This window comes from Calonectris borealis, chromosome 2, assembly GCF_964195595.1.
Source record: "Calonectris borealis chromosome 2, bCalBor7.hap1.2, whole genome shotgun sequence".
In the NCBI taxonomy this organism is placed as follows: Eukaryota; Metazoa; Chordata; class Aves; order Procellariiformes; family Procellariidae; genus Calonectris; species Calonectris borealis.
In genome coordinates this window covers 124,467,779-124,495,771 of record NC_134313.1, presented here as the reverse complement: position 1 = coordinate 124,495,771, position 27,993 = coordinate 124,467,779, and the positions used below count along the sequence as shown (strand labels likewise).

Below are 27,993 nucleotides of genomic sequence, written 5' to 3'. Positions count from 1 at the left end.
GCCTGTCACTTTTGTCCCAGCTGAGCTGCTGCTGTGACCAGGTTGGTGGTGCTCACCTGAAGAACAGTGACAGCTTCAGTGTTTTCCTGGCAGTGAATTAACCCCAGAGCTGCCTCTGAACCTGGTGCTTTGTGCCATGGGACTGCGCTGACCTCCCAGAGGGTGGCACAGAGTCCTGACCCTGACCCTGTGCCTGCCTCAGCACTGTGTTTTGTGTGGGCTTGAGGCCAGAATCAGGAGCGGGTTGTGCTCTCTACCTGCTGGAAGGTGGTTTGAGCTTTGTATGTATCAAAGGCAGTTTTACTTCCATTGAGGTTGGGCCTGGACAGTCAGTGTTTGACCCGCAGGTCTCGGCTGTCTTCACAGGATTGCGTGGCTGACAGTGGACAAGGCAATCCAAGGTCTCTCCCAAAAGGGCCATTGCAAAGGTTGATGAAGTTCATAGGCAGCCTGAACCCAAACAGAATCTGTGCTGCCTACAAGAGCAACAGGGAGATGGGGAAGGAATCTTGAAAGTGCTCCAAGTTCGCAGCTACTCCCGGGGCTACCCGCTTGGGTTTGGTGTACCTGGAGACCATGTTGATGCTGGGGCAGGACCAGGCTCCAGAGTCATTGATGGAGTTTTCTCAATTGGAAAGCACCACTGTTACTAGTACATACTGCTTTTTAATGGAGTGGCATCTTTATTTAGAAGCCTTTTCTTAGGGTAGGAGGATGAAATATACATACTGATATTAATGACAGGATGAGCTAGTGAAGACAAGAGGTGGAGCTATTGTGTGTCTCCTTTTCCAGCATGGATAGGACAAAGGGTGAAACAGTGCATGTAGCAGATTTTTTTTTTCCTTCTTCAGAACTTCTGCTTTTCTGTGTTTTGGGTTTTTTTTCTATCAGGTTTTTTTTTTTTTTTAAATGGATGGATATGATCCAGGACCATCTGGTGGAATTTGCCGTTGTCACATCATCTAGGTTTTCTGATGTATTGCCTGTCAAGTTATATGGTATGTTCAGATGAGTTTCTCATATGAATTGCTGACAACTACTGACAGCCCTGAGATGGGAAGTTGGAAGTTTGGGGGGAAAGAAGAGAGGGGCAGAGTTAGCTTTAAAAATATAACCTTGATTGCTCTTGATTGGTAGGATTTCATTTCTGGTACCTGTGGTTGACTTTTTTAGTAAAGGAAGGTGAATGAATGAACTTTAAATCAAGTGCATCTAAGTGCACCTCAGGTACTGTAATTAAACTTGGAAGGTTTGTAGACCACTCCTAGTTTTGTCGTTGATTTTTTTTTTTTTCTCTTTGACACTCGGTTCCTCACTTAATCTTTCTCTGTCCTTAACTCTCCATGTGTAGACACTCTCACACTTATTTAAATTGCAGCCTTTCCTTCCTCCTTTACTCCTCAATCCTTCCCCAGTCCCTCCTTAGAAAGGAGATCTCAAAATGTTTCGGGTTTTGTTAGGATACCACCAGGTATCCTAATAATCATAGTAGCCCAGTATCCTAATCCTAAATCCCAATACCCTAATAATTCTGTAGTAAAATGAACTAAGATTTTTGGCAAATTAGTATTAACGTTTGCAGACAGATCACATGTGTGAAAGCAAAGAGCAACTCTGAAATAACTCCAGTACTTCTTTTCTTGCTGGTTTAATACTCAAATAATTAATTAAAGCAGGTTTTTTTGATGTAGAAGTCCACAGTGCCATTGCATTTCTTCACACATTAACAAAGATAATGCTGTACTTTGTAAACCAGAATCCAAACAAGCTATAAACAGTTCAGTTTTGTTCCTCATTTTTTCTGCCATAATTTGAAGCCCCGAGTAGCAGTTAGGCTGGTGGCAAGATAAATTTCACAACTTGTTATCATTCTTCATTTTTTAATTGGCCAGATTAGTAAAGAAGTGATTTGTGTTTGAACTTTAAAGGTTCTTAGTTTATATAATACTGATGGAAAGCATAGTACAGGTACTTAGGAATGTGTTGGAAGGAAGCCTGTTTGTAAACAGAGATGGGATTGCACTGCAAAGGCACATCCAGGTGTGGTTCTGAATGCAGACTCTCCTCCCTCTCCCTCTCAAAGCTATGGTAGTTATACTGGGCCTCCTGCTCGTTAGATCCTGCCTAAATGTTGATGAAGTAGGAAGTCTCCCTTGGAAAGGAAAAAACTTTCTCCCATGGGAGTTTGAAGCTGAAGATGACAGTCCCCAAGCTCAGGGGACTCTTGTTGCAGTTTGCTAAGGAAGAAGCTGGAAAGCATTTACTTGCCTCTGCTTATTGCTCTGTCCCCTGGGTGCCGCTTCCTGGCCTGGGGACTGCGAGTGCCCTTCTGTAGCTGTAGAGAGCCGTCGTGTTAAGCTGACCAGGCGGGTAGAGCCTGAATATAAGAAAAAGTAACCACTGTTTCATACTCTGATCCTCTGCAGTTCCATACTTTGTGAGTATCAGACAGGGAGACTTGGAAATGATCCAGCTCCCGTGCTATTGTAGGGGAGGGACTGGGGTATGCAAGGGTCAGTGTGAGGGTACAGCAGCTCTCCGTGGTGGTGGTGGATTGTATTGGGTGGAGCGCTATTCTCATACTGATCAAGCATCAGCATCAGCTATTCAGAGGAAGTGGACTTTGGAGGAAACCCCATAGATGGAATATGGCCAAATTCTCTGCCTGTAACATGTTTGATAGCACTGCAGGGAGGCAAGGCTGGTCTTCAGTCCTTAAATGCATTAAATTAACTCTGGGCGAGCTTGCTGGGAAAAGGGTAATGAAGCGGGCTGGAAATGGGATGTGTGTGCTGAAGCACATGCACTGGGCTTAATATTCCAGGTAGCATTCCCGCAGGCATGTGGCTGGGGAGCAGCCAGGTCATGGAGCACACTGTGCTGTTCGTTAAACGTATCACAGTCCACAGATGCAGCCGAGATCACTTGTCCAGGCATAAAAGATAAAGTCAGTTAGGAAGGAGAACAATCCCATTGGGAGAAACTTGTGAGAGGAGCTGGATGCAGTCTAGCGTAATGCTGGCTGTGTAGGGCGTGTACTAGCCAGCACCCTCTCAGGGGTTGCCTGAGTCCATTGCAGCAAAAATTTCAGCTTCTGATAGTGGCAACTGATGAAGATCTTGACACATCTATTCTGTTGTTTCAGGTAGAGGCAGCTGCTGAATGGATCTGCAATATGACTGACGTTGTGCGGTCCTTCATCTTTATTTCATGTGACGAGGGGGTGGGAGGGTGCAGATTACTTTAACTGCCTGGCTAGAGACAGAACGTAATTTATCAGCGTTCATTTGTCTGGAGGGATACACAGCCCATATATAATTTAGAAACATGTTAAAAAATAGGGAGCTGTTGTCTTTTAAAATCAGTGAGCACTCAAGTCTGTTGGGTTAAAATCTTGTTTCTGTGACACATAAATGCGCTGCTATGCATTTTGTATTTATAGTGTGTGTACAGTATAAGCGATATGTCTAAAATGAACCAAGAAAGTGTGTATAAATAGTACTGATAAAACTAAGCCCTTCATAAACTCAGAGTAATGTGTATTTTCCATATTTAGGCTGAAATACCTGGAATGGCACATGGATTTATCCTCGTCCGTTCTTCTGAGATCATATTTAATGTAGATGTTCTTTTCATATGTGATCCGCAAATGGATTTTTTTTGTTTGTTTGTCTCTGTTGCAGTAAATATCCTTTTCGTCCACTTTTTTTCCTTCTGCCTTTGAGTCTTTTTCCCTTTTTCTGATTCAAGCCTGGTAATGATATGCTATAAGCTAAATTATCAGAGCGAGAGAAGGGATATCGGTGTCTTCCACCTTGCTGTTGAGAAATCTATATTTTTGTTTTCTGCAGTGTAATGAGAGCAAGAACGAGCAGGGCGTTGCCATCCTTTATTACAGGCAGAACGATAAATTACATGTCCTGGAAAATTTAAAGATGAGTAAGAATGCAAATCCATGGCCCACAAGGACGTGTGGTTGAAAGTGCTGATCCAGCCAGGAGTTAAGCACATGCTTAAATCTAAGCACAAGTGTTGCATTGGGTGTATCTACCCAGCACCATGCTGTGTCGGGTAAGCAAAGCTCTTGCTATGAAAAGAGCATTGATTTGTTTTAGTGGCTTGAAGTAGGAAAAGGAAATGAGCCTTTTCCAGTCACCTGGAAGAGTGGTCTGTGAGTAGTGCAGGTGTTGCTCTTGTGTGTTACTGTCTTTGACTCTGAGGTGTGAACTGATGTAGATGGAAACCCTAATGGTTTGGTGTTTGCTGCCTTACAGTGCATCTATCCGCTTCCCCTCTTCACCTTTCATACTCTGCCCACGTCTGCTAACCATGAGCAGAAGAACACCTTGTCTGTAGTAGGTGGTACGGTGGTGTGGTGCCTCTGCCTAGAAGGGCTGAAGCGTTAGAAGAGACTGAGGATGTTACAAGAGAGTGCATAACTTTTCCTCCCTTGCAAACAGGGAAATATGTAGAAATTTTCAGTAACTTACACTTCAACCCCTTTCCCTCCTGACCAGTTAAAAGCTTTTGGACCAAAGCTCTGTACACTAGCTCACTCTCCGCCTGCCTAAGAAAGAAACCTCTTGGAAAAGTGGCTAAAGGAGGATTGTTATTTTTTTTTAGCTGCTGATGGCAGTGTGCAGTAGGCAGAGTGGTGCAGATCTTTTCTTTGTCTGGTTCTTATTCTGGTTGTCCTTTAGTGGAAGCACTCTTTAGGCTCTGTTTTCTTTCCTCCACTTTAGTTCATTTCCATACCACGTTTCTTGCTCCTTTGAATTTGATGGCATGTGTGCTTTCTGAGGAAGCAGCGTATTCTCTGCTCTGCGTGCTGTCCGCGTGCTCCTGGTGGTGTGAAGTTGTCTATCCTCTTCCTGCTGGATTTGAGCTTGCATTCTGACTGGGAGGGGAGACATCTTTGTGTACAGATGGAAATGTTTTTATTGGGTTTTTTGGTGCTGAATTAGATGTCATCCCTCTTGCATTCTTGAGACTCTAAAAGAGAGCTGCGGGCTGAGTTTTCCTGATGCACTGATTTTATAGCATCGTTCATTTTCACTGAATTACCTCCAACTGGTCCCACAGCATTGCAGCTGGCACCGCAATTTTCACATCCATCTCCTGTGTTTTAAGTGATTTTGTTTACTTCATACAGTGCAATGAGGTGTCAGGCTCATGACTGGAAATTCCTTGGTGCTTTACTGATAAACACAGATCAAAAAGATAATCTCCCAGTCTGCTCTTTTTTCCTCTGGAGCAGTTTTTGAAGGTTGCACATTCTTCTGCTGTACATCCTTTGTCCATGTGTGTCTTCTTTTTGCTCTCTATTCCCTTCCTACTTGTTTCTTTTCTTCCTTCCCTTTTTTTCAGTTCTATGTCTTCTATATTCTTTTGGTTTGCTCTGTTTATGTTTGAGAAGAGACACATCTGAGTTTAAGTATAGTTGGCTATTTGGACTTAACTTGGAAGTTTTCTTAAGAAATGCTTTGTAAGCGAAGGGCTCAGTAATTTGCCCCCTCAGCTCATAAAGTTTTTGCCACCGACAGCTGAAAAGTTTCACTAACTTTTCCCATCCTGCCTGCACCTTTCATTGCTATCTGACTGTCTCACACACCAAAGCTTGCTTTGTCATGCCTACAAGAGGCTGTGCTGCACAATTCTTATATCTGAACCAACTGATGTTTCCCTTTTCCATTGTAAAATATTTTGCCTTTTCCTTCAAAACACACATGCAAGTGTCCTCCTCTCTCCTGGCCTTTGACTCTGCCTTATAAAACTGAAACAGAGATGTAGATAATTATTGACAGCTGGAATCCTCTGCATGGTCGGATCCAGGAGCTCCTTCTTCAGCTGCTAGATGTTCTGAAGACCATACGTGTGTAAAAAGGGATCAAGGGGCATTTTGATGTCTTGATTCTTGTGTGGAGATGGTATATATGGAGATTGGGGTAAAGATGAGAGGAATAAGAGTTTATTTGACAACAGAAGGTTTTTTTGTATTTGTGAAAAAGTTTTTTTTTGTACCATCCAGCTTACTTGCTGAAGTTCAGCCGAGAAAACGTAATTCTCAATAAAAATTGTTTCATTTTTTGGTTGCAAAGATTTCTTTGTATATGGTGTTAATTTCCTTTCCATCTTTTTACTGGTTTACTTAATTTGATTACATATGTATTTTTGGTCTTGACAGACAGTGGGTGTGATACAATCTCTGTTTTAAACTCTTATCATGTAATTAGCAGGGAATGATGTCTCTAAAGTCTGATCTGCCCACTTCTTTGTTGCTGAAGGAGCAAAGAGGAGCTGAATTCTGTGATTTGGGTCCTTGATTGGAGGTCCTTGCATAAATTTGACATAGGCTACTTCTGTTTCAGAGAACCATCTCTTTCTTCAGCTTAGAGCTGTGTACATGCTAGGACCATGCTTGCATGAAGCCAAGGAATTATAGTGAGTTTCCTAGTTGTGCTCTACGTACCTCTTGTATGGGCTTGCACACAGATCTTTCTTATTCATCTATTTATGCTCTCTGATACAGTAATCAGTAGACCATATAGGTTTTTAAAAGATTCTTTTATGAAGTCTTGTGGTTAGCACTGAAAAATAAGCTTTGCTCTCCCTTCTCCAAGCTTCCCGTCTTCAAAACCAGCCTGTTTGGGGTGTTTCTGCTACATTCTTCTCAAAGCCATGCTGTGAGTTTTTCATTGCTTTTGGAGCTAAAATTTCACCCATTATGTTTTAGGGCCCACTTTTGCATACTGTTCTCTGAATAACACTTATTCTTGACAGTTTGGTTCCCTTCAGTGGTGTACTAGTGTGAATGCGTTTTGTTCTGAGAGTGGTACCCAGCTGAGAGTTTAGACCCTGATTTCTTTAAGCTCAGAAACCCATGTGTAGTTTTAAGTTGTACGTGAATTTTGGACCACTGGTGACCAATGAAACATCTAAGCATAGTCTGTGTAAAATACAATTTTGGGAATTGCAAATGCCTTGAAGGAGTTTGAAACCATCTGGCTCTGTCCCTTTTGTCCCAGAAAAAGCCCTCCTTAGTTTGGATGTAGGGGCTGCGCTCCCTCTTGTGAAGAGGAATGCTTTGTATCGTCAATGACTTCCTGGATGCGATGTGGTTTTGCATTTGCTTCTGGCAAGCAGTCAAATGTAGTTACAGGATGACCATGGTCCATTGCATGGGGCAGTCACTGATGGGCCTTTGATGCACTGGAAATGAGTTAGCCAGTGATTGCTTTGTGTCTTAATTTGCTGTTGGCTTCCCCTCTCCCAGCTGGCCACTTTTAATGTAAATTGAGGGGGATGCTGATGGTTTGCAAATTGAAATCCCTTTGCACTGGCAAGATTAATTTCCAGTGTTTGCTCCCTGAAAGGTGTGTGACACCAGTTTCATGACCACTTTTTTTTATATGGACTCACCATATCATAAGCTCACTTGAGTGAGCCAAACCAGACTCAGGCTGTTCCTGCAGTTGTGAATTTATTTCAATTTTGTTGTGAATCATCCATATTTTCCCTCTTATCTTTCAGAATAGATGGGAGGAGTGGAGGGAGGGAAGAGGAGGAGGGGTGGAAAATAAAAAGGTGCACAAAGATTAATTTGCTGTGTAATTTCCTCTTTTAGAAGGAGGGAGAGATATACCTGGGAAAACAGACCTCTAAGCATATAGATGAAATACTGTCCTTTCTAACAGACACTCTGGTGTCGCGCTGAGGCAGTCACTTACTCGGCACTAAAACTGTATGACCAGATTAATTTTGAGGAGACATGAGGTGGTTTCCTCTGTGTGTGTATTTTTACTGCCTTTAGCTAAGTTAGGGCCCTTGGTGCTTATCACTTTTTAATGATTTGTTCTTACCCCTGCTCCTTGCTTCTGGCTGTTTGTTCTTTACTACTTAGGTTATTACTCGTGTTCATGCAGAGACCTGAGAGCTAATAAAGAATGAAGATTGGAGTTGCTCTCCCCTTCCCTTCTCCTATAAGGTTATCTGGGACAGCTTCACACGCATTTATATATGGCTCTGCAGCTTCTTGGCTTCTGACTGTTATGATTGTGTCAAAGGTACAAAACTAAAGCTGGGAAGCTAGCCACTTATTGAAATTAATTTCTTTAAATTTATAAAGCCACTGATTAATCGTCTTTTAATGCAGGTATAAACTTAAGAGCAATATTTAGTCTATATAATAATTGTAATCTTTTATACGAATTTTGTAGTAGTCATACATACGTATTATATACCTATATATATATTTAGCACAGAGGTCACGAAGTCAAGTTATTATTCAAAAAGTTCTCCAGTCCTTGCTTAATTTATGTGCATGTCTTTTGTCCCATTGGAACACAGGGGATACATGTTTGTCTTTAAGCGTTGAATATATTCAAGCAAATTAGAGAAGAGGGGTTTTATTTTAGTATATTTTAGTTTTTATTTTAGTGTATTTCATCACCTTGATGGTAAAGAAATGGTGATTATTTTGTGTAACCTTAAGTCACTTGGCAAGATGGCTGTTTTCTAGTCAGTCCTCAGCCTCTGACTCGGGTGCTTTCTTCTTTCAGATACTTGCATTAATACAGGTGCAGATTTGAGTCTCCATTGTTGCAAGAGGAGCTTTTTGTGGCTGTAGCTTTAATCCCTTTGCCTGGGAAGAAGGGTTGGCTACCTCAGCAGTCAGTTCCTGTCAGCCTCCAGGACAGATTAGAAGCACATCGTTCTGCCATGGAGAGGGTGGAGTTGGATGAGCCAAGGCAGGAAGGTTCTGCTTGGGATGATGTATGTCCTCCATCTCGCACCCCTCCAGAGTTGGGATGGGCCTCACTGCCTATGGCTGATACATATGTGTATTTTAGTCTTTTCTTTTCTTCAAGGTCACAGGAACCATCCTCTTTGAGGATAATGAGTGTGATAGTATGTATGTTTTTACTATGGCTCATTCCCAAGATGAGAGGGTTCAGAGCTGCTCCAACCCACCGTGGTCTTGGGTAATGCTGCAGGGCTTTCATAATGGCTAGATGGCTTCTGTGGGAAATGGCTGCTGATGCAGCAATGCTAGCAGAAGTCTAGAGGTGGGGAAGCACATCTTGATGTAGGGTGCTGCCTGCAGTGCCCTTGATGTCTCAAAATACTGTGTAAAGTAGCTGAAAGACCACTTTCTTCTTGGCTTTGCAAATATCTGCACGTGGATCCAGAGCTGTACATAATGAACAGGGGCAGATGTTTTTAAGTGCAGCTGTTTTAAACAGCAGTTGGTTTATCGAGCTGATGTTGCTCTTCTTTCAGTGACAGTCAGGTTACACTTCAGTGATTTGAAGAGATTCTCATTGCCAAATACTTGACTCAGCATTTGACTCAACAGAGGCAGCAGATCTTGCCAGTGGGAAGGAAGGGAACAGAAATGAGCTGCTGCGGCAGGGTTGGGTAAGGAATCTCCCATCATCAGAGGGCCACCAGTGAATAGCAACTATGTCAGTAGGTTTGCAGGTGTTCCCTTCCCAACAGATACTTTCTGCTTTTTTTCTGAAACTGTCACCCTCTTGTGTGTATTAAATGTCATATCAGCTATTTATGGAGGTGTTGTAACCTCCATGGAGGTGGGGTGAGAAAGAGGGTTTTAGGGAAATGATGCATTGATTTATTCGTGGGATTTATGGGGCAAAAATTAACTACCTTATTTTAAATTGCTATTCAAATAACTAGAACAGTAAGTCTTATAAAAAAACCCCAACACTAAAATCAGGCTTGAACCTCTTCCTCTTGCTGCTGTGCCCTTGATAAATACGCCTAGATTCAATAGTCCTTCCATGAATTTTCGGGCTGCCAAGGGCATGAAGAAGTTCTTCGTAGCTATTGAACTGTAAATTGTTGCATATGACACCTGGAGGAGTTGGAATGGTTTTGTACAAGTAACTCAGTGTATTCATCACACTTCCCCTATTGCGTGCAGTGGTTCACATTGAAGCCGAGAAAGATGATTCATATTGCTTTCTTCTCTTCCCCCTGTCAGTAGCAGCGGTAGCCCTCAGAGCAACATTTGAAACAGTAAATGCCTGGCCCACAGCCATGTGTTACTACTGCTCTGCTGGGCCCTCTGATGATACTGTGTAATCGGATGAGAGACAAGGTAAGAATTGTTCTTTTCCACAGGGAAAATCAGACTAGGGTACTTACGTACTCATCGAAAAACAATTTTAACGAAGTGTTTAAATTGGCCAGCAGGCATTTTTCAGTCCTATGGCCTATGCTGTCAGGAAATACTCTTTTTTTCTGCTCCAGTATAAGTTATTTTAGATGATTCGTAAGACCTTACTCTCTGTTCTGAATTTTCATGTGAATATTAGCATCCCTGGGGTATACTGCCAACCCAGAACACGGATGTTTTGTGCTCCCTTAGCATCAGTCTAACTGGTTACACTGGGTGGGTGGGTGGGTGGGGGTATCCAGTAATACTGTGCTCCTATTAGTTGTTAATATTGCACTACTATCATATGAATAGGGTTGGATTATGTGCTCTCTGTATCCCTTTAAGATGCGAGGCTATGGTGTACAGGTGTGGCTGAAGGGGGCGATGGAGGTGAAACAATCTATTTGCAATTTTGGGACTCAAAATGGCAGTAAACCTTTTTATTTCCCCTGACTTGATTTAGATTCTCCTTTACCTTGGCTCTGAACTACATTCCTGTCATGCTGCTGTGCTAGGCACCTCCGGGCATTTGTCAGACACTGGCTAATTGAAGCACACGCTTTAGCTGTTTTGATCAAGATTGTAGACGCTGCTGCTGCCTCCTTGTGGAGTTCTTTCCATGAAGTACTGGGACTTTGGTTTGTAGGTTTTGGTTCTCCAGGGTTTTTAGGAAAGTACAAAGTCTCTGAACATACCAGAAAGTGGAAGCTTAGGGCAAAGACAGATGCAGGGAACAGTCCTGCTGTAATCCTGCTTGTGAACTGAGATGTTCTCATCAGTTCTGGAACAACTGCAGACCACTTGCAAATAGATGCATAATCCAGTGAAGGCAGTGAAATGCTTGGACATCTTAAGCCCTGTCCTTCGGAAACTTCCACATACTTGGTAGCTGTTCACCCCTACAGATCCGTCAAAGTGCTTGACAGTTCCGTTGTCTAGCCTAAAATGCAAGGTTTGTATTTCTGTTATTTCTCTTCTTTTACATACCTTGGTGCCCCTATGATGTTCACATTCAAGGATGTTTTTCCTTTCAACAACTGTATTTTGTTGTGGTATTAGCATCTTACTTTCCTAAGACGTCTATGAGATTTGCTGGTTATGACTACCCTGTTTGTCTGAACAGACAGGAAAAAGGAACTCTCTTCCTTTTCCTCCACCCTTCTCAGGACAAGTCCATGCTGACAGGGCCTACATCTTCAGGCTAAGTTGTGGCTGCAGGGAGTCTCCCAGGCATGCCGGAGGCCCCACGGCCCTCCGCATGGCAAGCGTGGATGGGGAGAGAAGATGGAAGGAAGGTGTGCTGAGAGCAGAGCATGCAGGCTTGTGTCTGCCCTGCCAGCAGCTCTTTCAGTGACAGAGCTGATAACTTAATCCTCCCTGACCTTTATCATGTTTAAACTGTCACCTGTGATCTTGGAGGCCCTGGAGCCCGTGGAGATGAATACAACCATGGGGTTTGATTGTTGGTGGGTTTTTCACAGGAAGCTGCTACCATATTTGTGGCTGCTGGTGTGGTGTGTCCTACCCAGATCCCTTTGACAGTTTCAATCTTTTCATCTGTAAAATGGGAGGTGTGTTTCTTCAGGTGATGTTGTGGTGATAAAGGCCTAATATTAAAGTGTTGTCTGAGAGAGGGCAGATGATCTTACTGCCGCCTAGGCAAAAACAGTTAACAAGTAGTGGGCTGTGGGAAGCACCATGGTGAGGCCATGAGCAGGGGTCTCGCAGGCAGTTTCTCATGTCAGTCTAGGTGAACATCATTTACTTACCAAGCTGCTCTTGTGAGCATGAATTATCTCTGCTTCCTTTACAGACACATTGGCACTAATTACATTTGCAGGTATGCAGTGGGCATAGCTGTAGGAGAGGGAATTGGTTTATCTGTGTCACCCTGCTGACCTGTCACTACTGATGACAAAATGGGAACCTGAAAGAGCACAAGTGACACCTAGCTTGGGTGAGAACAGCTACTGAAGCCATCTCCTGCCTTGGAAACTGGCAGGTAACTCTCCCATGCCATTCATCTGAACACACATTGCATATACAGGAGCAGGCCAGTATGTCCCTGCTAGGGTGGTTCCTAATGAGGATGGAGGGGATTGTTAGAGTGAATATTAGAGTGAATAGTTTAGCATATGACAAATTCAGATAGATAGTGTGCTTTTCCATAACAAGTATGTATTTTATATGTATAATATATGCACATATCTGTGGAGGAGAATAAATATCTATTAATTTGTCAGGTTGATGTCAAGAGATGTAACCTAAGTGTGTGTGTGTGAAATGTGTTTGATCATACTTACACCTTTGTAAACCTAATATTTATGTAAAACTTGTAACCTACATCTCTTAAGCCTGGGAGTATGTCATGCTTGAAGCAGTTGAGTAAAGTGGGGTTTGGCCATTGAGATACTCTTCAAAAAATACTTTTTCTCTGTCAAAGTGTATTCTTGCTTAGGAATTTTCAATATTTGGCTGGAGTCCTGGTCCTTTTGACATCAGTTTTAATGTTAGCTTCTGCAGAATCAAAATGCTATCCTCTGTGTGTGGACTCCTGGTCTTGGTGTCCAGAAACCCAATGCTTCCTTTGTCTCCTTCTGTATCAATACAAGGACTTTTTTTTTGTCAGTTCAGGCATGAAATTTTTTTGTGCTCTCAAACTGAGATGCACTTTTGGTTGAAAAGCACTGCAGGAAGAACAATTTCTTCTAGAGCTTACTTCTGGGACTATAAATAATAAATGCTGTGACTCAGAATGACGCAGGCACCCCTGCAACTTATACGTGCAAGGCAAAGATTCAGTAAATAATGATTTACCTGCTCTTTATCAGTCCTAAACTAAGAGGGGGTCTATTCAGACTTCTTTGCTAGCTTGGTGAGTATTGTTTGTGCTGTACTGTTTTTTAGGAGTTCCAAAAATGTTAACTGTTTTTCTTTTGTGGCACTGTTTTTGGAAGCTGCAACTTTATGAGGGGTATTAAATATTTATCAAACTCTTAGTTCTGAGCCAAGACAACCTATTCAAACCTCACCAACTTGTAGTAGGCTGGCGGTGCTGACTATTTGAGAAGAGCTTGGGGCTGCCACACCTAGTGCCTTATGGTACAGTAGTAATAGACAGTTATTATTTCAAAGTTGTTGGATTTATTTGATTATGCTTTTTTCCTCCCCTTTAATGATGTAGTTTTGTTCAGTTATTTTGTGGTGCGGCAGATTGACAATAGGACCCTCTTCAGGACTGGGATTAAATTATCCATCTCCATGTGATGTGATAAATTGTATCTGTGAAATCTATGCATATATCTCATTCCAGGGGTAGAGAAGCAGTTTATTCATAAATAGAAGATCAGTCTGTAAATGTACTTTCTTTTCCATTAAAATCAAAGCTTGACTAAGATAAGGAGCCCAGCATAGTATCTCTGGGTTATCAGGGATCCCACTGATAAAGTCCCTAGCCGGAGGTGAAGGTCTGTGGAGTCAGTGGAAGGGCTTCTGTTAGCTTCAGTGGAAGCTAGGTCATGCAGTGGAACTTTCTGAAGTGCGGAAAAACAAAATCAAGAGGTGTTTTTTCAAGTGAAGTCAGCTACAAATCTAACCCCACTCCTCAACTTTCAAAAGTCAGAGGAAAAATATCTGGCTTGTTCGAGACAGCATCTTTGGATTCACAGGGGCCAGAGGGCAATGAGATGAGCTAAAAAGAGAAGGGTGACTCTGGATATTCCTAGTCCCGACAGGACAGGCTGGGGGCAGTGGGTGGGCCTGCCAAAGAGGGGATCTTTTCTATTTGCTCTTTCTTTCTTTTTTTTTTTTTTTTTTTTAATTTCTCCCAAGCAGCTGTGACTGACCAGTGTCCCTCTGGGATCCTCTCAGGACAGGCATAGGCTCATGCTGTAGTTCAAAGTCCACCTTGAGTTGGTGGGAAGAGGTGGCACAGGCTTGGAAAGGAGGATACTGAGGTAGATGGCACCTTGTCCTGTCAATCCTAGTGGTTTTTAAAGTTTCCAGGTGGGCCAGAACCATTTTGCTTGTTCTGTACCAAGAAGCCAGAGGTGTAAAAGCGGCACTCCAGAGCAGGAGATGAGAAAATGCCTGTTTTACTTCTGTGATGCCCTAGTTTAGTAGATACAACAGTTGTGTTCATTCATCATGTTGGCAGGCATTTTTGAAGGTCTAGCTTTGTCAAGAAACTTTTGTTGATTTTGCAGAATGTTATTTGGGGTTATTCTTTGTTTCTTTCAGCTTAGTTTTCTTCTGTATTTGGCTTTTAACTGGCAGTCAGAAACACAAGGTTATAAATTCCGTGTAATTATTGTTAAGCATGTGTGATGCTGAATGACACCCACATTTCTCAACTCTGACGGTAGCTGTATTCAGGCTCGCGGTCTTGGGTCCTGGCCAGGACAAGTCGTGGACTTCCGGGGACTGCTTTGTGCCTCCCAGTTCTCCCAGATCTCTGCCTCAGGACTACCCTGTTTTCATCTTACATCGGAGAAAACACTGCCTCTGCCACAGCAGGCAGGAGAAGGTGGATGAGGGACATGCTTGTTTTGAGGCAGTGGATCTGTGTCCTGGGAGGGAGGAGGAGATACCCAAGTGCCATCCTAGATTGCAATTGCCTTCCCCAGGGGGGAGTCCTGGCTTCAGTAAGGTCAGGGTACTTGGTGGTGAATGAGGGACCCATCACCTGTAATAACTTGAAATGCTGGTGGATCCTTACCCCAAAAGTTGCAGGTTATTGCAGTACTTAATGTTGTGCTCTATTGCTACTGTGATTCAAAGTGTATCACCCCTCAATGCCTTGCAAATCCTTCAGCCCGTCACTTTCCGCAGATTAATTTGATAGGACTGCTTTGGCTTCTTGCATGAAAACAGAAGGTTTCCTGGGGCTGGGGTTCCACAGTAAGCAGGGGATGTTCGTGGAGAGAGTGACTGCAGGCTTGGTCAACAGTAACCAGCCCAGGCAGCATGCCTCCATAGTGCAGTGAACCACCACAGATGCTGTAAATCCATTTATCCCCTCCCTCAGATCACTTCCAGCGTGATTTGGGGAGGGTAAGAAGCTGGAGACACCAGCTTGTCTGTGATGCATATTTAGAGCGAGAATCTAGGTAACATGCTAATCCTTGTAGCTGCCACACTCTCCTAATTGAGAGTTTTGAATACCCCGTATCTTACCTAATTGCATTTTTTTAATGCAGAGACATTTGAGCTTCTTCATTTTGGCAATAAGGATAATTGCTGTCATGAGCAAAAACCTAGGGATGCTTTTCTCTTTTTCCGTATGTAAAACAGTTGCTCTTCATCTGAGAGTATCTGTATAGACCTGTGTGTACACATGGGCTTTAAAGAACTTCTCTTTTTCATCGTTCTTATTTCACCTGTTAGGTCTCACTTAAAGGGAGAAAGCCTCCCAGATAATCAACAAGATGTATCCTTCAAATATACAGACAACACATTTGCAGCAAGCCTCATATGTTGCCTCGTGATCTATCTGCAAGTATGTCTCTACAGGGCTGGGATCTCACCCCTAATAACTGTCTCATCTGTGTTTAGTGGTGTGACTTCCTGCCGTGAGCCTTTCGGTGAGTGCCGTGGGCAGAACTGGGCTGCTCTTCTGATCCCGCGTGTAGATCCAGTTGCAGAATTAGGACCTGAAATGTTCCCAGTCAGTATTGCCTAGTTTGCCATCTTCAAGAAGCAACTCAGTCCCCACAGGTTCAAGCTCTGCTGAGAAAATTGGTGTAAGACACTTTTGCCTTTATGACCTTCAGCTTGGACACAGTAAGATACTCTCTTATAAGCCCTGGCTCATTTTTGTGCCTTTATATTTAGGAATTACTGTTTCCATTGTAAAAGATAACTTCATTTCGAAAATACAGTTCCCTGGATCTCTGAAGGAAGGCACTCACAGCCTTGTTCAATACTAAGCCATTTGCTGACCATCACAGCTGGGAAATCACTTCCCTGGTGACAAGGGAATTGCTAGAAAGCACGCCAAATGGCTTTCACATCCTCTAGCAAGGGGCATTTTTTTCCTTTCTCTCCTATTGTTTTGTTCTTTTGTGTGAAGTGTTTGGAGTAATAGTGGCATCAATAATATCTAAAAGCAGGATTTCTAAAATGCGTCCCCCTGCAAACCAGTTTGCTCTCTGTCTCCCAAGACATGCTCAGCTTTGTGAAACAGCACGATGGTGTTTGTTTCAGTGTGGCCGCCCTTTGGGGATTTGCAGGAATACTGCAGCAAATCATCCTGCATGCAAGGCTGACCTCTGGGAGGCTAACAAATTGAGGTGAGCCAGCTGGAGCGGTAGGACACTGCCGACAGACAGAGCATGCTCAGACCTGGGGGAGAAAGGTAGTTCAGTCTGCAGATGGTGCACGGGTTACTGTGCTCAGAGCTGTTAGATACGATTTTTTCTTTTTCTTTATGGTGGTGGGGAGAGAAGAGGACTGGAGTATGTTCGTTCCCCTGCAAAGCGTAGCTTTAAGGTGTCTTCTTTTTTCTTTCGCCTGTGAAAGAGGGGCACTGGATAGCATTTCCTTTTATTTAGCAACACCAGGTATGCGTGCATGTGCTGAAACACTGATCTACCAGTGATAGTACTTCCAAGATTAAAAAGGTTGCAGATACTCTGAATTACTGTGCTTCTTTGCTGGGTGTTATTGTAAATGTGCTCTGTTTGCTGTGCTGATCACATACGGCTCTGAATTCAGTTTTGTTGGCACTCCTGGCTGCAGTGTACTTTGGGGGGTGGGGGAATTAGCATGTTTTTTGATGCTGTTTCCTTGCTCCCCCCCAAAAAACTTCACATTGAATCTCTCCTCTGTGGCTGTGCATGTGTGGGAAGGAGGTCAGTAGTTGATTTGTAATCCCAGGTCTTTGTAGTCCTTCTTTGTTTCACTGGTGGTTTGCTTTATCATTTTTAAACAAAAGTCTCATGGGGAAAACATCTTTATCTGGACTAAATTCTATAGGTTTTCAGAAATGTATTTCTTACTGGACAGGTGCTGCTTTAGGATTACTTTTTTTAACGCTCCCCTAAAAACATGCTAATGTAGAGCTCGTGGTAACCAAGGAGGGATTTTCACGGTTCTTATTGGCTGCGCTGTGCTCCGAACAATTTCGGCTTCTGCTTAGAATTTGCAGCACACGGGAGCGGTGTCAGGCACCGTGCTGAGGGGAAGCGTGGAGAGCTGAGGCTGTAAATGCTGCTAAGCACCAGTCCCAGTATCCAAATAACGCGGGTACTTTTCCCATCAGAGAAGAAAGAAAGGATAGATAAAATACAGAGAATAACAAATGGCAGCTAAAGCCCAAAGGCATGGTTGGAGTGGCTGAAGCTCATCTTGTTCAGTATTTTCGGATCTCACATCATATTCTTTTAAATTCACTTTTGCAGCATTAGTAAATTTTCCCTTCAGCCACCCCCATTCCATTTTTGCTTTAGGTAGACTGCTGGAGTAAGATAAACCTGCTGCTCTCTGACACGTTTTTGTTTCTGACAAAGGTATCTCGCTTACAGACTAACAGCAAGAGACCAGGCAAAAGGAGAGGTTTTTTACTCATATGACAGTGCTGTTAATGCCAATATAACCTGATAGGTTTCGATGGGATACTCAGGTGAACAAAGATCGGCTGGAATGAACTCTGTCTGTTAAGCTTCCCCCTCTGTCTAGCCATGGTTATTATGAGTACCTTGCGTTTTCATCTTTAGTCTTGGGACTGTCAGAAGGTAAAGACTTGAGGGCTGAGAGAAATACTTTTTTTTTTCTTCTTCTTTTTTAGTTCGTTTTTCTTACATCTCCCACCTCAAGCTTGTTTGTCTTTATCAGAAATGCATCTTATGTACGGGAATTTTCTGGAGATCAGGGTTAATTTTTTGGGGGGGAAAGGATTTCATACTCCATGTCATTCTGGATGGAGAAGAGATCTTGGAAATGTGGACCTTAAAAGCCCAAGACGTATTCTTTTTAGTTTCATACTTTTAGCTCTGTTTTGTGGTTTGCTTATATGCATTGACTGCTTAGTGTTGGAATTTTTTTTTTTTACCTGTTCTTTTGTAGATCAACACAGCAGTATCAACAAATATTAAATCAATGGCTGCTAGTCAACATGAAAGTCAGGTTGGATCTCTTCCTGTCCCTGCTCTCACAGACTCTGAAATTAAATGGAAGAAAACTTAGATTTTCTATCCGTAAGCACAACTGAAGGTGGTCAGTAGCCACTGGTATTCTCCTATTCATATTGAAGGTATGTTTCCAGTAGGGACCATTGCACAGAGCCTCAGTCTCCTTGATTGCAGTCTTGCATAGAAAGATTTACAGTTTTGCTTTCTATTCCTGACTTATGCTAAACCATAAAAACTGAAGATAAACCTAATTTTGATTACAACTGTCTACAGATACCTAAAGTTTTTGTGAGACAGTTGTTTTTTTAAAAAAATACTGTTATGTTTTGATTTTATTTTTTCTGAATAAAGTTCTATACTTAAAATTCCACTTGAGGCTGCAGAGTTAAGGTATTCTTATTTTTTATATCCCCTTTTTGTATCGGGCTTCGTTAATTATATTTGTAGCTTTAACTGCTGGGTTTGCTCCCTTCGAGAATCTGCTCTTTTCCTGTTTAAAAAGTCAGCACTTCTACACTTGGCTGCTTTTTACAAAGAAAATGTTCCAGTATATCAATCATTCAGTGTACCATCTTTTCTTTAATGTGATATGTACTGTGAAAAAGATATGTATCTCATTAAACAAATACAGTGAATAAGATGATAACAGCCTTTTGGGCTGTGGAGATTGACTTGCTTGTAGTTCTGTGGAAATCTGTGACAGAGATGAGAATAAAAGCTAGCTCTTGGCTGCTGAATCCTAACTCCCCCTCCTTCCAATCGGGAAACTTGCCTTCTAGCAACTTCTGCTTTGAGCATGAATGAAGTAGGTATTTAAAACTGCATGTATTATATATACTACATCCTTAGCTAAGCCTATTGCATCAGGGATGGGAGAAAGAAAAGACATTTTGCAGGGGGAGTGTGAAATGCCATGTTTGCATGCTTTACTTTTCCTGTGCCGGTCCTGGAAAGCCAGCCTAGCAAGAGACGGATCTGGGGGCAGAGAGTGCTTACGGGGAAAATGTCCTCGAGGAGGGAGTATCTGCTCCCACTGTGTTGCCACAAGAAGAAGAAGGGTCAGGGTCCCCTGTGCATGTCCTACCTTGTTGTTCACCCTGGTGACCCTTGTTCTCCTTAATCAAGCTTTTGTTTTATTCCTCTGGGGTTCTTAGTAGTGCATGTTTGTGTCTTTCTTTTGTTTTTTGTTGTGTGGACTTTGTAGCTTTTCTCCCAATTTCTTACCTAGATTGTAATTTTTAAAATGGAGAAGAGATTTTAAACATTGTCCATCATATTAATAGCTTTAAAGTAGTGATTCATCCTAGCTTCATAATTAAAAAAAGAACAACAGAACTCGTCTCTTAAATGAATCCAAACAGTCCTTTATGCCAGCTGCCTATTAGTAGAAATTAATCTCTCCCATCCCACCCACTCTGATCTCCTCTGCATGTTAACAAGAGATGAAGAACAGCTTCCCCATCTATGTTTCCTCTTGTTTTCCCACTTCCTGAGAATGTTTATAACATCAGATGACCAGCAGCTAACAGGCAGAAGGTGTTACTGTGTCCAGACTTCCAATAGAGTATTATGGACCTGCAAGATGCTCGAGGTCTCTGCCAGAGGTGCTTGCTGAACACACCAGATGCATGCTCCTGAAGTCGTTATGTGCTCACCAGTAATCAGTGCTAGTTAGAGCAGCAGTAGCAGGGCCGAGAGGATGAAGCTGTGACCCTTTTGCTGAGTTAGTGAGGGTGGAGGAAGAGAATGGGGTAAGCTCTTAAGTAAGATGCCTGTGGTCTCCTCTGGAAAAAGAGGAAAGATAAGCTGACCAAAAATAGTCCCTCCCACAGGCTCTTGGCCTCTGGAGCAGCATCCATTGTGGCCGAGCTGCAAACCTCAGGACACGCTCTTATTTCCCTTGCAAAGTCTTGAGCTGCCCCTATGCCGGTGTATTTGTTGAGGCCCCCATCTTTGACTGTGCGGTGCTGTAAGACAGCTGCCCCGCTGCCCTGTCAGCATCGCTGCCAGGGAAATCTGCTCCTTATGTCTTCCTCTCTCACTCCCACTCCTCCCCTGCAGCCCGCTCCTGTTGGGAATCCTCAAGGGCATGTCCCATCCCCTCCCATGGGGCATCATTGCCCTCTGCCAGCTTGGCAGCGAGAAGCTCTGTGCTGCTTTTATGTGCATGTCTCCTCTGGCTATGCTCAGATCAGCTGTCGCGTCTTCTGTTGCTGAAGGATGGTGCTTTAGCATTTAAAGCAGAGAGTAAAAAAATGTCAGTCCATGCGACTTCCTTGGTAACTGGGACGCATTGCTCACGTGGAACAAAGCTGTGGTTATCTCAGTGTCACTGGGAAGTGAGAGGGTAGATGAGTGTGGTGGGGTTGGGGAGGAGGTAGTCTGTGGGCAAGTGGGGGTGTGAACAGCCTAGATGCTGACCTATATGTAGAAAGAAACAGCACAGAGGACTCTGCTCTTAAGGAAAGTAGCAGTGTGTCTAGCTTGCCACTTCTGCAAGTGCTTTTCAGTTCTTAAGATGTTCTCCAGTGACACCATGGGAGGGGAGTGGCAGCTCTAGACCCATTTTGTGATGGAGATTTAGTAATGAAAGTTTCTTTTATTGTGAAGCAGCTCTCTTCAGGTGGAAGGCTAAATGCTTTCACCGATTTCAGAGTTACCTGCTGCCTCCTGAGAAAGTTTCCCATCCCAGGACTACTGCTGCTGACAACGCTTAATGGCTGATCTCAGCTTGGGGGACTGAGGAACTAGGGGACATGGAGAGTGATTGCTTGCTTTTACCCCCTTGGTGCAGCCTCTCCTGGGTATGTAAAAGCAAACAGCAGGATGGTTTGTTACTGTTTATGTTCTGTCACTCCCTGAAAGACCAAAGATTTTAGTTCTCTAAGGTCTATGTTCACTGAAAGCAAAAGGGGGATGATAAAATGTGGGAAAAGAAGCGAAGAATCAAGACTGTTCCCCGAGTACTTGTGAAATTCTGCTTTTAGTTCTGCCTGCAACACCCCTTCCTGTCCATATCCCCTTGTTCACTTCCATCAAAAGCAGCTTTCAGCCAAGCAGCATGAACCAGGATTTATGAACTAGCAAGGAGGAACAGGAATGAAGATGGATTCCTTTAGCATTGCTAGCTCTTAACATTCGTTCCTGACACCTGTATGGCTAAAGCACATACACTCACTTCACATAAGTGCAGGGAAGTGAAAGAGCTGCAGTGGGGGAAGAGATGGAGGAGGACCTTGCAAGTGATTTTTATTAAAAAGCCGAGTTCTTCATTTATAGGCATTTAGAGGGTATTGCTGTAGCAGAGTCTGAAATGAAAATTGCTAACCTCCGAACATTGGCTGCATCCATCAGGCTACATCTCTGAAGTGCCTCTTAAGCCCTTCCCTTGGGGCTGGAGGGGAGAGAGCAAATCAGCCAGGGGTGAAACATTAGAACAGGATGTTTCCAAGGAGGTCTGTTTGGCTCAAGGGATTTGTAATGGTCAGTAGAGCTCTCCACCACTGAGATGCCCGTGAAATACAGGTGGTATCAGTGGTATTTTTGTGGACTGCTGGCTTCTGATGCCTTTGAAACACCCACACATACACACTCTCCCTGCCGTACTGGAATAATAAAGAGGCCATGTGGTTTTCCCCCTCTGCCAAGTTCTTGCAACTTGCCTTGACTCTGTTGAACTTGTAGGTGCTTTGTTCTTCTGACTTGCAGTAGTTAACTTTTACAATGCCCGCAGACTGGCCTTCATTTGAAGTGTGTGCTTGTGGCAGAGGACTTGGTTGTTAAAGGTCTGCTTCACATACTGACTAGCAGGCTTTGCACATGGCTGCTTGAGCTCAGTCCTTTCCTTGGTGATGCTGCTAAAGTAATTTAAAGCTGTGCTCACAAGATGAGAGGTCTGTAGTGGGGAGGTTATGTGGAGAGTTGGATGATATTGTTAGATGTCTTTCAAAGATAGTGAAGAAGTAAAGTGAGGCTTTGGAAGTCTGGTGCCAACAAAATAACTTAAGATCTGCCCCCATCAAAAATTTATTTTCCTGAAAACTGGTTTGGTTGCATTAGCAGAGCCTAACCAAGTGATGTACCGCTGTCCCCAGTGGGTTTCCATTCAAGGCTCTCCATGGAACAGCTATGGTTAAGAGTTGCAAAGCCATCAGCAGCAGCAGTCATCCCCTGTTACAGAGAAGGAAAGATTGAGAGGTGATGTGACAGCCATCATTCGTCTGGCAGGATATCTGTGGCACCTGGGACAAGACCAAGTTTAAATTGCTGTGGTGGAAACAAAGGCTAAGTGTTAGGAAAGAGTTTATCACAGTCCTTCATGCCTTTATTGCTAGAGACTGGCTGAAGAGATGAACGAGTATGAAGAATGAGATAGATAAGCATCTTTTGGGAGTGGTTTAGGGAGAGTTGATCCTGCCCTGGTAATTAGATGACCACTCTGGGTCCCTTCCCATTTCCTTTTCCATGGTTGAAATCAAAACAACAGCTTTTTAATTTGCCGCTTGCTTTTAGGGAGTTGCTAAATGAGGCAGTTTTTCAGACCACTTGCCAAAGGAGGTGGACTTCATTTCTGTTTCATTTGAGTAGCTAGAGTTGCTCTGAAATTGAAATGAATTTGTTGCTCAGATCCCCAGAGACCACCTCTTGAATCTGTGTAGCTTACAGCTAGCACTTGTTTCTTTGGCTTTATTCAGTCTCCTACATACCTTCAGTTCTTCCTAAGACAGGGATCCCTCAGGCTGTTGGGATCTCACAAGCTGTAGGGATCCCTTCTAACTTCATTGAATTCCATGAATGATTCTCCATTCAATTCCAAGCTGCATGAACCAGATTGCAGGATCAAGCTTTTAGGCTGCAATATCTCTTTTCAAAAGAACTCCCTTGACAGTAGAGAAGGTGTTTGCATTGGTCCTAAATATGCCTTACTGTCTTCCTCCACTCTGGCATATAAAAACAAGCATCTCTGGGTTAAAATGCTAAGGGACTATTGCTTGGGATGTCAAAGCATGTGCTTGAGACTTTGCTTTTTTCCCCTCCCTCCAAACTTGCAGCCAAGGGAGTTTAAATATACTACCTTTAAAAGTTGTAGTGAGAAACAGTCTAATCAGGTATACACCGATCAGAAATTTCCCTTCCTGTAGTTCCCCATGAGTCATGGCTGCAATTATTTACAGCCTGACTAGCAATGAACCTTGATGCATAATGAAAATTGGAACCCATAAATACTGTAGGTGAATCAATACCTCAACTGAAGTTCACAGCTGAAAATGTAATCAATACTCTGATATAAGCCAGTAGTGTTTCTACATAGAAAGAAAACAGCAGCAGGATCTCTCCCATAACAGAAAAAGAAACAGGGAGGCCTTGGAGCAGTGCAAAAGAGATTCTCTGGTTGGGATGGGAAAACACCAACACTAGCAACACTTCAAATCTATTACCTTCCCATTTGTATAACGATTGGTTGTGCTGGTGCAAGTCAGACTCTCACTAAATGAAGGTTTGATTGCTTTAATGAAACATCAGTTCCTCTCATAAAGAGCAGAGCTCTCTTCTCTCTCATGCCAATATTTCTTTTGGAAGACGATGGCAGCTCTTAGCCTTTGATCCCGGATTGCAGCCAAAGAAATGACTGAGTGACTTGGGACACAGGGCAGTCCGTAGACCTGCAAGTCCTCCCCCGACCCCCACAATAAAATTAACTTGAATGTTATGTTCACCAGTTCACGTTTCCTATTGGAATGGAGTGTAGCAAAATCTGTACTTGGCAATACTCCTTGTACTATTATTATCTGCACAGTAACGGCGAGAGGCAGAGTTAGGTACTCGCAGACATGCAAAAGGCCTATGGCAGATCAAGATAAGGAGCTAGGTCTCCCGAGCCCTGTGCGAGTGGCCCAGTGATTGTAGCACTGTCTTTCCTCTCGCTGTTGGACTCATCTGCAAAAAGCAGAATGAGCCAAAGTCTCAGGGAACATACCATTTTTTTTCTGACAAAGATTCGTAGAGCTCACCCTCAAACCCCTTTACTTTTTCTTCTCCAAAAGGGTAGAATGAAAATGAGAGAGGAAACCTTCCTGTAGAACAGCTCCCAGTTCTGTTTGCCTTTTTTTTTTTTTTTTTTTTACAGTTTTGGGTAGTGCTTTGGCACTCTTTTCTTCTTTTCCCTTGTTCCCTGGAAGGGGGAAAAATTCTGAAAAAAGCCTAAACTCTCTTGGATTGCCCATAAAATACAATTTATGATGGAGCTGTAAACTGATGTTTAAATGGTTCCTTTCTTGTTTTATTTTCCACAGGTCTTTGCCCTCACCATGTCAAGGAGTGTTAATGATGTGTTCCCTCTCCATTGCATTCCCCACCTGTCATCTTGCTAGGATCTAACTACAGAATGAACATAGCAGCTGTGTTTAATGCCCTGCTCGTGTCTGTCCTCGCTGCTGTGCTGTGGAAATACATCAAACTGCGAGAGCATGTCTTCATGGTTGAAGAGGAGTTGGTCCTCACACGCCAGTCTCAGGAACTCTCTCAGGTTCAGATTGACTACCATGCAGCTCTCCAGGCACTGGTGGAAGATGGTACCAGGATGGTGTGCACCGGCAGGATGCACACCGACCGCATCTGCCGCTTTGAGTCCCTCTGCTACTCTACTGAGGCTGAGGAGTTTGTCTACTTTCACAGCAACTCCTCGGTCATGCTGCCCAACCTGGGCTCCCGGAGGTTCCAACCAGCTCTGCTCGACCTCTCCTCAGTGGAAGATCACAACACCCAGTACTTCAACTTCGTGGAGCTGCCAGCTGCTGCGCTGAAATTTATGCCAAAGCCAGTCTTCGTGCCTGATGTGGCGCTGATCGCTAACAGGTTCAACCCAGACAACCTGATGCACGTCTTTCATGATGACCTCCTCCCCATTTATTACACCATGCAGCAATTCTCTGATTTAGATCTGGAGGCACGGCTCTTCTTCATGGAAGGGTGGAGTGAAGGTGTTCACTTTGACCTCTACAAGTTACTGAGTAACAAGCAGCCACTCCTCAGGGAGCAGCTTAAAACCCTGGGCAGGCTCCTCTGCTTTACCAAATCGTATGTGGGGCTGTCCAAAATCACCACCTGGTACCAGTATGGATTTGTCCAGCCACAAGGGCCGAAGGCTAACATCTTGGTTTCTGGTAACGAGATCAGGCAGTTCACCAAATTCATGATGCAGAAGCTGAACGTCAGCTTGGAGGAAAACTCCAGTGAGGAGTACATCGTAGTGTTCAGTCGAACAATCAACAGACTTATCCTAAATGAGGCAGAACTAATCCTGGCTCTCGCTCAGGAGTTTCAGATGAAAACCATTACCGTCTCTCTGGAGGAGCATTCATTTTCTGACATTGTCCAGTTGATCAGCAATGCGTCCATGCTGGTCAGCATGCATGGGGCCCAATTAGTCATGTCTCTCTTCCTGCCAAGAGGTGCCACGGTGGTGGAGCTCTTTCCTTATGCTATCAACCCTGAACACTATACCCCTTACAAAACCCTGGCAACCCTTCCTGGCATGGACCTGCAGTACATTGCCTGGCAGAACACCGACAGGGAAGACACCGTTACCTACCCGGACAGACCTTGGGATCAGGGCGGGATTGCTCATCTGGACAAAGCTGAGCAAGAGCGCATCATTAAGAGCACAGAGGTGCCGCGGCACCTCTGCTGCCGCAACCCCGAGTGGCTGTTCCGTGCCTACCAGGACACGAAGGTGAACATCCCTTCTCTCATCCATGTCATCAGGCAGACTGTGAAGTCTAAGCCCGGACCCAAGAAGCAGAAGTGGTCTAGTAGCCTCTACCCTGGCAAAGTGAGGGATGCCAAGTGTCAAGCCTCTGTCCAGGGCACGAGCGAAGCTAAACTTGCCGTGTCCTGGCAGGTTCCCTGGAACCTGAAGTATCTCAAGGTCAGAGAAGTGAAATATGAAGTGTGGATACAAGAGCAAGGGGAAAACACTTACATGCCTTATATATTGTCCCATCAGAATCACACCTTCTCAGAAAACATTAAGCCCTTCACAATATACCTGGTGTGGATACGCTGCATCTTCAACAAAAATCTCCTGGGACCTTTTGCAGATGTGCTCTTGTGTAGTACATAACCTGTTGCGCTACATGTACAGCTCTGCCCTGCTCTCCACTCCATCTGTGGTTTAAAACTTCTTGTCTTGTAGTTTGTAGAGGGCTGAAGAGGACTGTACCAGTGCCTAAGTGTCCGTTTTATTGCACTCCATGTGTATTCTTTAAATGGTATTTATTTCCAGTGACTGTTTTAAAAAAAAAAAAAAAAAAAGATACCTCTGTGTTCTTCAGAGTAACTTCCACAGGTTAAATTACGTGCTGAATACATGTAATTGAAAACAGAATGGAAGTGAATTGTGTGTACCTTGGTCGTGATTTAAATTCGTTTCTATTATGTGGTGAGTATTTAAGCACAGCGTTAAACCGCAGTTAATTCCATGGCTAGGTGGGCAATTCTCATCAGCTTTTTCATTGTAAGTTATTTTTTTCAATAACTCTGACTGTAACTTTGAGTTCAAGATTTGGTACGAGAGCCTTCATTAAACTGCTGTAAACCTCCTCAATATTTTTTTGCTTTTTATTATCTGTCAGAATGGTTATTGTGATAGATTTATCTATTGCTGTGATAAAATGTGTATATGGGTAGCTTTTTATTTTTCATATTTTGCCTGAAGAGAATGAGACTACAGTGTCAGCTTCGCGTTTAAAATCAGATTTCACTGCACCCCAATAGCAAAAGGCTACAGTAGCAGATGGGAGATAGAAGAGATGGAGTGGATAAAATAATTTACTGTGTTTTAAGATCTGTTTTCATTTTGCGAGTTATGTACAGGTCTGTGGGGAAGGAAGGGGATGGTTTGGAAGAGGTGATGGGGAAGAGATTGCGCTTACAACAATCTGCTCAAGAAAATCATTTTTTTGGTGTTCGATCAGAATAATCGGTTGATAATAGCTGCTAACAGGTACATGCTTTGCTAAGCGATAGGCAGGTGGTCTCAAAGGGAAGCTTTCTGAGCACAGGTTTTCCTGGATGTCGGTGGGAGGAAGCGGAGTCAGGCAGGAGGCAAGTACATGGGAGCGTCGCGTTGCGCTGGACAGAGCGCATGGCAGGGGCTGGGCTGATGACACTCGCACCTCTGTTGCTCTGCTCAGGGGAGTAGTTTGTTCTAGACTTATACCTGTTTTCCCCAAGATCAGAATCTGGCTTCATTGCTGGGGTAACACACTGCCTACGTAAGACCTGATCCTGCACAGTTCTCCTTTAGGTGGAGATCCTAAATGACGCTGTCTTTCAAAGACAGCTCTGCATCAAAAGTACGGGCCTTGGGGAAGAGAGAAAAAAAGGGGCAGGAGCGTGAGATGTTTCACTGATAGAAGTTAGCATCCTCCATAGTTTATAACCAACGTTAAAGCAGCAGGACGAGTGCTTTCTTCTCCTCTGCCTCCCTAGTCCCCACCATCCTCCTGAGGTCTGGATGGATGTTTGAACAGCAGGATAAATGGCTTGCTTTCTGAGTGATGGGCTGATAGATGAGCATCTCAAGGCAGGATTATAATATGAGTTCTAGAGAGAGGGGGAAAAAACATTGCGGTACAAATCAGGAGGGTTGAAAAACGAGTGAAACGCTGCAGTACAACA

At 43.6% G+C, this 27,993-nt stretch overlaps 1 protein-coding gene across 3 annotated transcripts in view; it reads left to right on the top strand.

Annotated features, from left to right (window-relative positions):
* Positions 1 to 26,917, top strand: part of POMGNT2 (protein O-linked mannose N-acetylglucosaminyltransferase 2 (beta 1,4-)) — a 32,474-nt gene extending 5,557 nt beyond the window's left edge. Inside the window, exons 1-2 of one of the 3 annotated variants that reach the window (XM_075143341.1) lie at positions 16,251 to 18,434; positions 24,606 to 26,917. In XM_075143341.1, the coding sequence (XP_074999442.1) occupies positions 24,698 to 26,434 (1,737 nt within the window). In that variant the 5' untranslated portion in view covers positions 16,251 to 18,434; positions 24,606 to 24,697 and the 3' untranslated portion in view covers positions 26,435 to 26,917. Of the gene's footprint in view, positions 1 to 3,152; positions 6,103 to 16,250; positions 18,435 to 24,605 lie in introns of those variants that run through there. The other 2 variants (XR_012672609.1, XM_075143340.1) reach the window with 2 other exon arrangements.
* The last annotated feature ends 1,076 nt before the right edge of the window (positions 26,918 to 27,993 follow it).